Source organism: Petaurus breviceps, unplaced genomic scaffold (assembly GCF_028583685.1).
Source record: "Petaurus breviceps papuanus isolate PSGF00001 unplaced genomic scaffold, PetGlider_PUasm1.0 90919, whole genome shotgun sequence".
In the NCBI taxonomy this organism is placed as follows: Eukaryota; Metazoa; Chordata; class Mammalia; order Diprotodontia; family Petauridae; genus Petaurus; species Petaurus breviceps.
The window spans coordinates 11,128,209-11,142,105 of NW_027187378.1; the positions used below are offsets into that span (position 1 = coordinate 11,128,209).

Sequence of the window (13,897 nt, forward strand, 5' to 3'; positions counted from 1 at the left end):
AAATCCCAGAGCTACCCCTTAAGACCTGTGTGATCTTGAGAAAGTCATTTAACATCTTTCAGCCTTTCCTCATCTGTAAAAAGGGGATTTGGATTAAATCACTTTATAAAGCCTCTTCTGTAACTTTTAAATCTGCTATCTAATGATTGCTGAATTTCATATCTGCTAAAATTCTGATGCGAATCAGGAGAATAAAGCTAGTCTCTTTTCTCATCATCAACCAAAATTTATTAAATGCATGATGTTTGTAGGATATTCTTACAGTTTGTGTTACTTATACCTCTTTTGCCTCAAGTTTGGAGATGCAGTTTGGAGTGTTTTATCAGTGTGGAAGTATTTCATTGATTACAAAGGTGAACAGGAGTTTGGACTCTATTCAGGAATCATGTTTGAGTTGTATACTTTCATTGTAACACAGTGCAGGTACTATTTTACTAGAGGAATGTCAGTTGTGGAATATTTATCCTAGGATCATAGATCTGAGCTAGAAGGGGCCTCATTCAGTTTCCTCATCAATAAAATGAGGCCTGGGGAAGCTTAGTTACTTGCCAGAAGTCACATTTGAGATTTGAATTCAGGTGCTCTGACTTCCTAGCCAGGAATCTTTCCACTATTTCTGTTCTGTTTTCCAATTATTTCAGTTCCATATAGTTACAGTATGATACTTAGCAAATTGAGATACTTTCTTTTCTCAGATGTATCAAGGCCTTACTTTTCATTACATGAAAGTGTTAATTAAGACCCCTTTACCAGATCTTTAACTTGGTCCTATATTTCTTTTCTCCAGGAAGTTTATCCATTTGGTTCTCAGTAGCTAGATGCTTTGTTATCTTAGGCTTTTACCTTAGAGTGGTTACGAACAGAATGGGTATACATACAATGGAATTGGAATTTACCCAGGTTTGGAAGATTTAATAAAGATTTGAATACCTTAACATGACAGATTGAGTTTAGAAGTATGAACATAATAAACAGTAAGAGAATACATAGTCAAACACAGCATAGAAGAAAATTTATGCTTTTGGTGGTTGTGAGCTTTGGCCAAAGGCTACTTTGGCATAACTATTAAGAATTGAGTAGAAGATTCTGTATGTACTTCTTCAAAATTATCAGCGTAGAGGAAATGGAATAAGGAAGCACAGTTTACAAAGGAACACAATTTTCACATACTGATTGAACTAAAATATTACAGTGCAGAGGAAGGGACTACTACTGTTAATAACTCATTTATTTTGTCATAACTGGCATAGCAACCATCAGAATCAACTGCTGATCCCTGATGCTAAACCCAGAGATCTTAAGTGAACTTTTCCATGGCCAGACAAGTAGCAGAGCTTAAAGGAATATCAGAAATATCTAGAGCTATCGAGCTTAAATTATACTCATCAATCAATCAACAGAGTATACCTCATATAGCCACTTTTATATGGTCTCTGTGTCAAACCCTTTGAGCCTGCATGAGGTAATGGTTAGCTGGGGTGGATTCCATAGAGCTAGCGTTAGAATTAATGAAATAATACATATAAAACACTTTGCAAACCTTAAAGCCCTGTGTAATTGTCAGCTATTTGTAATATGTGTTTTCTAAACACTGTTCTGTGTATGTTTGATGAAAAAAAGAGAAGAAATTGCTATATATGTAATGTTTTTCAACCTCCCATATTTTTTTGGGAATACTAGTTAAAATAACATTAGCTGGCAATTTTTATCTTTTCAGACTGACAAGAGCTATCTTTCCTTTTATGTTTAATTAAAATGTTTTTGTTTAGGGAGATTTCACACTGATTTATACAATATTTGATCAATAGCAAAAGAGTGTTTATATATCTGGATTTAATAACTCAGATCTTTCCTCATACTGGTAACATCCTTTTGTGCTCTTGGACAGGTCTTGGTAAAAGGTACAATGAATCCGAAGGTGAGGGCCACTCTGGGGAAAGGCCATTGAGATGCCTACATCTGATTGATAAATATGAATTTAGATTAGTTTGCTATTGGGGATAAATATATTTATATTAAAATTTTAATATCAGTTCCTTTTCAGACCATGGCAACATATCTGGAGTTTATCCAGCAAAATGAGGACCAAGATGGTGTTCGTTTCAGTTGGAATGTGTGGCCATCTAGCCGCCTTGAGGCCACAAGAATGGTTGTCCCTCTGGCATGTCTACTTACTCCCTTAAAAGAACGTCCAGATCTACCTCCAGTACAGTATGAACCTGTACTTTGTAGCAGGCCAACTTGTAAAGCAGTTCTCAATCCACTTTGGTATGAATTTTAAAATTACTGATAAAATAATTAGAATAAAACATGTGAAGTACTTGTTTGGTACAGACTGAAAGGTGGTCTGTTTAGAATAATATAGTTTATCAGAACTTCTGTCAGTCAGCAATTATTCATTAGTGTTTATTATGTATTAGGCACTAGAGATACAAAGAAAGGCAAAAACGTGGTCTCTGCTTTCAAGGAACTCATATTTTTAAAGCAATCGGGGTTAAGTAACTTGCTCAAGGTTACACGACCAGTTAATTCTGGGTGTGGTGCTGAGTATCTGAGCCTGGGATTTGATCCAGGTCATCCTGACACTGGAGCCCTTGCTCTTACTCACTGAGCCACCTGGCTGCCCCAGGGAACTCATATTTTAATGGAGAAAACATGAAAATATATACATAAAAATATATACAGTATAAGTGGAACATAGTCTTAGAGGGAAAGGACTAGCAGTGGGGGGAGACCCATCCTCGTGGTGAGAGGGAAAGAAAAACTTCCAAAAGGTGGGATTTGAGCTGAATTTTGAAGGACGTTTGGAATTGGAGTTGAGGGAAAATATTCCAGGCTTGGGGGACAGGTAGTACAAATGCACAGTGTTGGGAGATAAAAGTATTACATCTGAGGAACAGCAAGGAGGCCATTTTTCATTTAAAAATTCATTACTAAAACAATTTTTGTAACCCCTAGGAGTTTTGAGAAGCATAGTACCTCCCTAGATAGTGTTCTTAGCCTAATATTTGGGTTGAATGTTAGCCTAATAGACCTTTACCTGTAGTAAAGTGTGGTTTCCACAAATGTGATAAGGACATGTTTATTTATTTATTTATTTATTTATTTATTTTTAAAAGCAATCGGGGTTAAGTAACTTGCTCAAGGTTACATGGCCAGTTATTTCTGGGTGTGGTGCTGAGCATCTGAGCCCAGATTTGATCCAGGTCATCCCGACACTGGAGCCGGTGCTCTTACTCGCTGAGCCACCTGGCCGCCCGATAAGGACATGTTTAAATGATAAACTGGTATATCTGATGAGAAAATCCCTGTGCAAAATTTTTAAAATGCATTTCAGTAAATTATAAGAGTATAGATACATTAATGTGTTGCATTGTAAATTTAGATGAGTATAGATACATTAATGCATCTTAAGTATTTCGTCCTTAAAATGAATGATTATATTTAAATATTTTATTTCCTCTTTTCACAGTCAGGTTGATTATCGAGCTAAGCTTTGGGCCTGTAATTTCTGTTTTCAGAGAAATCAGGTAGGTGAATTATTTTTAAAATGAAGCAACTAAAAGGATGCTTTTTGTACGCATCCTCATTTATGATGCTGTGAGACTTAATTGATGGAATATTAGAAACCTTATCTGAGAGGCTTTCAAGGCTCACTCTCAATTCAAGCTGCCATTCTCTGATTGGTTCTCCAGAGGTTCGACTATTACCACTTCCAGGATTTTAGAGGGACCCTGTGCGTGTTCATCGTCCTAGAGCAGAGGAAAGCATCTTCTACATTTTTTGAGGGCCATCTAAATCCTTTAGCAGGCTGAAGGTAGTGCAGGTCTGTCCTAGGGGCTAGCTCATGAGCTTCTTTGGTGTGCTTACCTTTAATTGGATAGTAGTTTCCATTCTTTAGCAAAGGCATTTACTCAAATGGCACTGCAAGGACAATAGTTAAAAAGCATTTCCCTCAGCACCAGGGGCATTGTCTCCTACAGACTCAATCTAGGAGGGGGAAGAGTGGACACAAAATTAAAGTACAGTGGTAATAAAACACTTATGTGGGGAACACACCTGACCAGGGCAATTTACAACTCCCAAACTGAGGATGTACTTTCTCTTTCCAAAGTAAAGAAGATACATACATTGTAAATGAACACCTTGAAATATGTACTACATCTAAATTTTTAGAAACAACAAAAGTTGTTTTAAAAACAACTTGTGCCTACGCAATTGGAAAGAATAAATTAAGAATAATCACTGAGCTTAGTGCTGGCAGGAATATAGAAAATAAGTACATGCGTTTACTGGTGAAAGCACTGAGAAGTGTGTTAATGTTTTTAAAGAGCAAATCTGGGAGTGTATACTAGAATTTTATAACCTGGGTGTTTTAAGTTGCAGAATGGGTTAACAAATTGGTATATTAATGTAATGTGATGATTCGATTAAGAAGGGAAAATGTGAGGAAATAATTTTGGGAAGATATGAAATAATAGGACAAACAGGAGCAGAACTTCAACATTGCAATGACGTCTTTATCAATGGAAAAATATAAAAGCACATGTGGAAATGGAGATTGAGAATCAGCTTAAATGTGTTTATAGTTATGATTTGATTTTTTTTTTAGTACAAGTAATTTCAAGTATATGTACAAATTTTAATGTTTGAAGTTTAGTTCATTGTAGTTACTTAGCAACTTTATAATCTAAGGGTTTTTTTTCTTTATAAATATTTTTATATGATTTTCTTTACTTTTCTTTTTAGTTCCCTCCAGCATATGCAGGCATATCTGAGGTGAATCAGCCTGCAGAATTGATGCCCCAGTTTTCTACAATTGAGTACATAGTGCAGGTAATTTGTTAGTATTAATTTAACAATGTTCTACGATTCTCTTTCTGTATATATACTTTGAATCTTTTGTTTTTCTTACTAGTCAGAACTCTAAAGGAAAGGCTATAGTTAGTAGGTTTTTAATGACAGCCATTGTACTGTAAAATATTAAGTCTTGGGAGAAAGTGTTAGCAATTTCTTGATCCCTGCTGTAGGGTATTTAATAAGTAAGGACTAAAATCTATGGGTCTTCTAAATTCTAGGTTTGATGTTTGATCTGGTAAACATGTAGTTAATAGCTATCTTTCCCCTCAAGAATAAATATTAATGATAATGTTCCATTTTTATAGGTTTGCATTCTCCTTTGAATTTTTAAAATGCAAAAATAAATTAACTTTGAATCTGACTTTTTTATAAAGTTTGTCACTAAACTTAAAAAAAATGTGAGGTATATGTAGTAAAGCTCAGACTCTTTAGATTGAGCGCTGATAATAAACATTTCTAGTAATTGAATGCATGCTTTAGGAATGTCTTAGGTAACACAGGTCAGAACTCAGAAAGCTGTGAGGTTTTTGTGATGCCAGAGTTTCCAAGCAGGTTAAATGTCAGGCAAATTCATCTTATTAGAAAGAAATTATAGCTATAAGAAATGAGGAGCAGACAGACTTCATAGTAACCTGGAGATACTCACATAAACTGATGTTGAGTGAGAAGAACAGAACCAGGAGAAATTTGTACACAATTAGAGACACAACGTTATGTGTGATGACTAACTCTGATAGATGGGGCTCCTCTCAGCAATTCACGGTTATAAGACAATTCCAAAAGACTGGAAAAAAAGATGGAAAGAGATATCTACACCCAGAGAAAGAGCTTCAGAATCTGAATGCAGATTGAAACAAACTACTTGCTCTCTTTCTTTTTCCCGTTTTGTTTTAATTCCTCTTTCCCATTGTTCATTCCATTGGTTATAATCCTTTACAATCTGACTAAAGTTTAATGTGAAGATATTTGTAGATCGTATATTTGATCACACACCACCATGGGGGGTAGTGGGGATGAGGAAAGGTAGGGGAGGAAAATTTGACACTCAAAGGATTGTGGAACTGAATGTTGTAAACTAAAAGTAAATAAATTAGTTAATTTTTAAAAAAAGAAAGAAATTATGGGTGTTGAGGAAATTTCTAGTCCCCTTCTACTTCTCTTTATATAGATGTAGTCAGCCTTCAGTGTGATAAGGATTTGGAGTCAGAGGACCTGGGTTTAATTTCAGCCCTGCCATTTAATTCCTGTGTAACTTTGGACAAATCACTTCTGCTTCTCTGAGCTTCGCTTTCCTCAGCTATAAATAATGGAAAGGGGCTGCACTAGATCAGGGTTTCTTAGCCTTTTTGTGTCTTCAACCCCTTTTCCAAGCTGGTGAAGCTTGTAGACCCCTTCACAGAATAATGTATTTATTTATGCATGTGTATGAATGTATAAAATAAAATACATAGTATCACAGAAGTTTTGACACCAATTATATTGAAATACAGTTGTCAAAATATTTTCTCAAAAATAAGTTAAGGACCTCGCATTAAGAATGCCTGGATTAGGTGATTTCAAAGGCCCCTTCCAACTCTAAATGCTTTTATCTAGTCATAATGGGCTGCTTGATTTTATAGCCTTGACTGATTTAATAATTCCATTCTGTTCAAATCAGTTTCATGTTATCACTTGATATGAAGAGAATTCACATTCATTAAATACCAGGATGAAGTTATCATTATTGCCCGTAGTTGACTTTTAGCATTAGTAGTTTTGTACAGATCATTCTGATTCCTACCCTCCTTTTCTGCTGCTGAATGCTTCTTGCCAAACTTCTGGTTATTTGTATTTGCCTCAGCTGCTGGTTATTCCTGGTCTCCACCCTGCTTTGAGGAAAGGTCTGATGTTAGGGAGAATACTAGACTTTCTACTACAGCAACTTTAATACATACTGTGCTAGGCCGATTCTTTCTGGCCCAGGCACACTAAGAGAACATGTTGCTCACTTCTCCCGCTAGACCTTTTTTCAAGTTTTCTTTGTTTATTCAGGGTAATACTAATGATAGTATAAAGTTAAAATACTAGATTAAGAAATTGTTTTAATTGCAGTTAGAAAAAGCTTTCAAGAACATTTTCTTTTTATGGCGGGTATATATTTATATGAAGTATCTTATGCCTTGTTTCTTTCTTCTTAAGCGAGGCCCTCAGACACCCTTGATTTTTCTCTATGTTGTTGATACATGTCTGGAAGAAGAAGACCTTCAAGCTCTCAAAGAGTCTCTGCAGATGTCCCTGAGTCTTCTTCCTCCAGATGCTCTGGTGGGTCTAATCACCTTTGGTAGAATGGTGCAGGTTCATGAATTGAGCTGTGAAGGAATCTCCAAAAGCTATGTCTTTCGAGGAACCAAGGATTTGACTGCAAAACAAATACAGGTTTGTTTCTTGGATGTAAATACACAAAATACTAGAAACTTTTCCTTAATCCTGTAAAAAGATTTGAAACATTTTAGAAACTTGAGTTGTTTCTTCTCTTTTGTTAGGATATGTTAGGCCTTACGAAGCCAGCTATGTCTGCTCAGCAGGCAAGACCTGTTCAACCACAGGGACAACCTTTTATTTCAAGCAGGTAAGGTCATATTGTTATTTGACCCATAGTATAAGGGAAATCACAGTCTTTTCAACTTTCTTTTCTCTCTTCTGAAAGATAAGTGTTTGAAAAAAAAGGCCAAGTGTTTGATAATTTAAGTTCCCATGGACAAATTTTTATTTTTTTTTTAAGACACAAACCTTTTTTTCTTATATCCTAAGTTTATAAAAAATTTGAACTGGTTTTTAATCCATTGCTTTTAGATTTTAATTTAATGTATTTCCAGTGTAGATAAGGTTTAGATTTTTAAAAAATATATTTTTATTGATCTATTTTGTCCCAACTCATCAGTTCCCCTGTCCCCAGAGAGGACATCCCTTATAATAAATAATACAAAAAACCTCCTAATTTAGAAAAACTAACATATCAGAAATCTGATATTATCTTTAGATTCCACATTTGTAGTAGCTCTACCTCTGCAAAGAAGGGAGAAATGTTCCTTTTCATATCTCTTCTTTGGAGCTAAGCTTGGGCATTATAATTTCACAAGGTGAAGTTTCAACTATTTTGTTGTTCTTTCCATTTCCATTAATTTTGTCATTGTGTATATTGTTTTCCTGATTCTACTTACTTTGTATCAGTTCATATGTCTATCCATGCTGCTCTGTAATCATCATATTCATCATTTATTCCATTATGTTATTTAGATTTCAGAACTTGTTTAACCCCAGTAGGCATGCTGCCTATATTCTTTGCTTCCCCCCAAAAGTGCTGCTATATAATTTTAGCATATATATGTAATACAAATATAAATACTTGGCATATTTTTCTTTGACCTTCTTGAGGTATATGCCTACCAATGGAATCTTCAGGTTAGGATAGTTTTTAGTTTTGAAAAGAATGCTTAATTTGAATATCAAGAATAAGATTTGTAGGGGTGGCCAGGTGGCTCATTGAGTAAAAGCACCAGCACCAGAGTCGGGATGACCTGGGATCGAATCCGGGCTCAGATACTTATCATCACACCCAGAAATAACTGGCTGTATAACCTTGAGTAAGTTACTTAACCCCAATTGCTTTAAAAAAAATATATAAGATTTCTGAACGATGTATCTTTGGAATTATATATAACAAATCATACTGACTGAATTCCTTGGAGAAGCATATTATTAAAAATCATTCACTACTAAGATTGAACAAAGAGGTTTGTTAATCTGATAGACTGTTTGTGATTAAAGACCAGAGTGCTTTTTTAAACTAATACTGATGGGCTCATTTGAAATCTTGTAGGTTTCTGCAGCCTGTTCAGAAGATTGACATGAACCTGACAGATCTTCTTGGGGAATTACAAAGGGACCCATGGCCAGTAACTCAAGGGAAAAGACCCTTGCGATCCACAGGTGTTGCTTTGTCCATTGCTGTTGGCTTATTGGAGGTAATTTAGATTTTTCTGTGACTTTTTTTGAAATGAAAGTGAAACAAAGTGATCCCAAAAATGTTGTGGTGGTTTTGGTTGGTTGTTGGTAGTGTCTTCAATTTACTAATTGCTTATTTTAGTTTATTTGGAAGTATAGTTGATTATTATCTCACACATTTGAGTGTACCATTACTTAGGTGAGAAACAGAGGGGAGATAAGAGAAGTGGGTCATAGGAGATGCTGAGAGTTAAGTTGGTAAAAGGCTTGAATTAGAGGAAGATGTCTTGCTGAATGGAAAATATTCTTAATGTTTATAACATGGAGGAAAATTCATTAAGACTTTCTTTCCTTAGAAAAACTGGTTAACCACATTTTCCTAATTTGTGTGCTTCTAATACAATGTAATTAATATCCTAAGGGCACTTTTCCAAATACGGGAGCCAGAATTATGTTGTTTACTGGAGGCCCACCCACTCAAGGACCAGGCATGGTAGTTGGAGATGAATTGAAGGTTCCCATTCGTTCCTGGCATGACATAGAGAAAGACAATGCACGTTTTATGAAAAAGGCAACCAAAGTAAGTACTTGCAAATAAAGAAAACAGTGGTAGTTTACCTATTAACACATCCATACTGTACTTAGGAATCATAGAAACTACTGAACTTGGTCCGTGTTGTCATTTCAGAAGGATCAATGTGTATTGTCCCCAGGTATTTAGAAGATGCAATTCAGAGAAGTATGGTGGGGTTCTTGACTTTTAGTAATACCTTGAACTTGGCCTACAAGAATACCAAGGATATCCATCAGTTCCCACTGTTCTTGAAGAGTACCTATAGGTATTTGTAACTTGGCTAACAATGCTGATGATTAATGGTTTTGTTGATTTTGGCCATATTTAATTAACTTTCTGAATATTGAGCTCTGGTTAATGTAAATGTCATTAAATATAGGATATGTAAGTAGTTTTCCAGATGCATTAATGTTTATTATATTTCAGTGATATATTTTAAATATAAAATGAATATCTTTTTCATAGTTATCTACAAATTTGAATATTATTCCCCTTAGGAGAATCACAAAATACATAAAAGAATGTTATGTTGGTAATATGATTTAAAGCAACTTTTCTCTTGTTGCAGCACTATGAGATGCTTGCTAATCGTACTGCTACAAATGGTCACTGCATTGACATTTATGCCTGTGCCCTTGATCAGACTGGTCTTCTGGAGATGAAGTGTTGTGCAAATCTTACTGGGTATGTTGACAATGAACATATTATTAGAGAAGAAAAATTTTGTTTTAGGGGAAGAGAAATAGAGGATAGAACCATTAAGTTAAGGATGGATTTAATATCCTAGATACAGTGATCCATGGCATCTAGTATTTTTTGACCCTGGGCAAGTCACTTAGCCTCTTTAGGTTTCAGTTTCCTCTTTTGTAAAATTGGAATAATATTTTTGTGAGGATCAAACGGGATAATAAATATAAAGCACTTAGCATAGTGTCTTGCATATAGCTCTGTGTAAACATTAGTTATTTTTATTATAAGTATTATTTTAAGTTTGAAAATAGTGCCTGAGGGAATATTTTCCTTTTGTATTTTTTTTTCTTTGAAAGTTGTTCTGTTCACTAGGTCTTTACTTAGACTATTGAACCAATCATACTATTGTTCAGAATATCACTCTGATTTGCCAAATTACATGACATAAAAAAGGAATATTTACAATAAAAAATGTTTTTTTTTAAGCAATTGGGGTTAAGTAACTTGCTCAAGGTTATACTCCCAGGTGTTTCTGGGTGGGTGCTAAGTGTCTGAGCCCGGATTCGATTCCCAGGCCATCCCAACACTGGAGCTGGTGCTCTTAACTTGCTGTGCTACCTGGCCGCCCCCAATAAAAAATGTTTTAAATTTATTTTATGTGTATGGGGGATTGTAGATATATCTTGATTCATGACAGTAGAAAATTAAATTCATGTTAATCCTGGACGTAAGCTTCTAAAAATCATTCCTGGGCAGTTTAATTTTATATTGTCTCCTTGGTAGAAATTCTGAAGGTGGCCAGTCAATTAATTAGATTTATTAGCTGCTAGATCAAAGATTTTAGAAAATGAGTGGAAAAATACTTTTCACCTTTCAGTAGAGAGCTAAGGGACCATCCCTGTGTAATGTTGCATGTATCATAAGAAGTTGTTACTTTATTGTTTGATTTTGCTTAACTGTTATACTTTGTTAACTAGGGAGAGTGGTGTTATGGCTTGAATATGGCATCATTCAATTTAGTAGACTTATAACTTTAATACTTAAGTAAATCTGATTTCATTATATTGGTACTTTTTTTACTGATGAACATTGCAACTGATGACATGACCAAAATGTTCATCACCCCATGGCTCATCACCTTAACCTTGTGATGAGGCCCACCAGACTTAGGCTGATCTTTTAATTTTTTCCCCAGTATCATGTAAAAACAATTTTAATGTCTTTTTTTAAAATTTTGAGTTCCAAATTCTCTCCTTCCTTCCCCTCCCCCCGTTGAGAAGGCAAACAATTTGATATAAGTTATACATGTGTAGTCATGCAAAACACATTTCCATATAATTCATTCTGTGAAAGAAGACAGAAAAGAAAAAAACAAGAAAAATTTAAAAAGTAAAGAAAAAGTATCTTTGATCTGCATTCGGGCTCTATCATTTCTTTCTCTGGAGATGGACAGAATCTATCATCATAAGTCCTACAGAATTGTCTTGGATCATTGTATTGTTGAGAATAGCTAAGTTCTTCATAATAGATCATCATATGATATTGCTGTTACTGTATACAGTGATCTCTTGGTTCTGTTCATTTTACTTTGCATCAGTTGATTTAAGGTTTTCCAGGTTTTTCTGAGAGCATCCTGCTTGTCATTTCTTAAAGCACAGTAGTCCGTTACAATCATATATAGCAACTTGTTCTGCTATTCCCCAGTTGATGAATATCCCTTCAATTTCCAATTCTTTGCCACCATTAAAAGAGCTGCTATAAATAAATATTTTTGTACACATAGGTCCTTTTTGCTTTTTATCTCTTTGGGACATAGATGTAGTGGTATTGCTTAGTCAAAGGGTATGCATGGTTTTATTTCTATAAATTTGACTCAATTTTCTTGTGTCTGAGAAATGGAGTCTTTATCAGAGGAACTCACTGTAAAAAAAATGTTTTCACAGTAATGATTGCCAACTATGTATTTCCCTCCATCCTGTTTTTCCTATTCTCTCTCCACTTTTACCTTGTCTATTCTTTTTTTTTCTTTTTGGAGGGGGGAAGGTAGGGCAGTTGGACTTAAGTGACTTGGCCAAGGTAACACGGCTAGTTAAGTGTTAAGTGTCTGAAGCTGGATTTAAACTCAGGTCCTCCTGACTCCGGGGCCTGTGCTCTTTTCACTGTGCCACCTAGCCACCCTAACCTTGTCTATTCTTAAAAATGTTTTGCTTCTGACTTTTACCTCCCCCAGACTGCCTTCCCTTCTATCTGCTCCCCCTATTCTCCCCCTTTCTCTTATTCCTTTCCCTTCCTTCTTTCCTGTATGGTAAGATAGTTTTCTAATTTTTTAATACTCAACTGAGTGTGTATATTGTTCCCTCTTTGAGCCAATTCTGATAAGAGTAAGGTTCATGTGCTCTTCTCCCTGCTTCTCCTTTTTCCCCCTCCATTGTAAAATCTCTTTCAGGCCTCTTTTATGTCAGATAATTTATCCCATTCTCCCTCTCCCTTTCTCCTTCTCTCAGTGCATTGTTCTTTCTCATATTAATTTTTTTTTTTAGATAATCATGCCATCACATTCAACTCACACCTCTGCTTTCTGTCTATGTATACTCCTTCTATCTGCCCTAATAATGAGAAAGTTTTTTTTTTTGCAGGAATATAAACAGTTTAACCTCATTGAATCCCTCACGATTTGTCTTTCCCATTTGCCTTTTTATGCTTCTTTTGCATCTTGTATTTGAAAGTCTGATTTTCCATTCAGCTCTGGTCTTTTCATCAGGATTGCTTGAAAGACCTCTTTTTTACTGAATATCCATTTTTCCCCTTGAAGGATTATATTCAGTTTCTCTGGACAGGTGATTCTTGGTTGTAATCCTAGCTCTTTTGCCCTCTGGAACATCATATTCTAAGCCCTCTGATCCTGTAATGTAGAATCTACTCAATCTTGTGTTATTCTGACAGTGTACCACAATATTTGAATTGTTTCTTTTTGACTGCTTTCAGTATTTTCTCCTTGCACTGGGAGGTCTGGAATTTGACTATAATATTCCTGGGAATTTTCGTTTCGGTATTTCTTTCAGGAGGTGATTGGTAGATTCTTTCAATTTCTATAATATCCTCTGGTTCTAGAATCTCAGGCCAGGTTTCCTTGATAATTTATTGAAAGATGATATCTAGGCTCTTTTTTTGATCAAGACTTTCAGGTAGTCCAGTAATTCTTAAATTCCCTCTCCTGGATTTATTTTTCAGATCAGTTGTTTTTCCAATGAGATGTGTCATATTTCCTTCTATTTTTTCATTCCTTTGATTTTGTTTGATCATTTCTTAATGTCTCATCAAATCATTAGCTTCCACTTGCCTGATATCTAACTTTTGAGGAATTATTTTCTTCAGTGAGTTTTTCTACCTCCTTTTCCATTTGGCCATTTCTGCTTTTTAAGGAGTTCTTCTCTTTAGTGAATTTTTGTTTATCTTTTTCCATTTGACCAATTCTGCTTTTCAAGGCATTCTTCTCTTCATTGGATTTTTGTGCCTGTTTTACCATTTGGCTTATTCTGATTTTTAAGGTATTCTTTTGTTTTTTTTGTGCCTCCTTTACCAAGCTGTTGACTCTTTTTTTCATGATTTCCTTGCATCACTCTTATTTCTCCTCCCAGTTTTTCCTCTACCTCTCTTATTTGATTTCAAAAATCCTTTTTGAGTTCTTCTGTGGCCTAAGACGAATTCATATTTTTCTTTGAGGCTTTGGGAACAGGAATTTTCACTTTTGTTATCTTCTTCTGAGTATGTGTTTTGTTACTTCTTACG

At 35.1% G+C, this 13,897-nt stretch overlaps 1 protein-coding gene across 2 annotated transcripts in view; it reads left to right on the plus strand.

The window, feature by feature from the left end:
• The window catches only part of SEC23B (SEC23 homolog B, COPII coat complex component), a 40,050-nt gene that overhangs the window by 1,497 nt on the left and 24,656 nt on the right, over window positions 1-13,897 (plus strand). The window contains exons 2-9 of one of the 2 annotated variants that reach the window (XM_069075477.1): window positions 2,045-2,268; window positions 3,473-3,530; window positions 4,750-4,836; window positions 7,039-7,275; window positions 7,383-7,468; window positions 8,720-8,864; window positions 9,266-9,424; window positions 9,987-10,102. In XM_069075477.1, coding sequence (XP_068931578.1) covers window positions 2,048-2,268; window positions 3,473-3,530; window positions 4,750-4,836; window positions 7,039-7,275; window positions 7,383-7,468; window positions 8,720-8,864; window positions 9,266-9,424; window positions 9,987-10,102 — 1,109 coding nt within the window. In that variant the 5' untranslated portion in view covers window positions 2,045-2,047. Of the gene's footprint in view, window positions 1-2,033; window positions 2,269-3,472; window positions 3,531-4,749; window positions 4,837-7,038; window positions 7,276-7,382; window positions 7,469-8,719; window positions 8,865-9,265; window positions 9,425-9,986; window positions 10,103-13,897 lie in introns of both variants that reach the window. The other variant, XM_069075476.1, reaches the window with a different exon arrangement.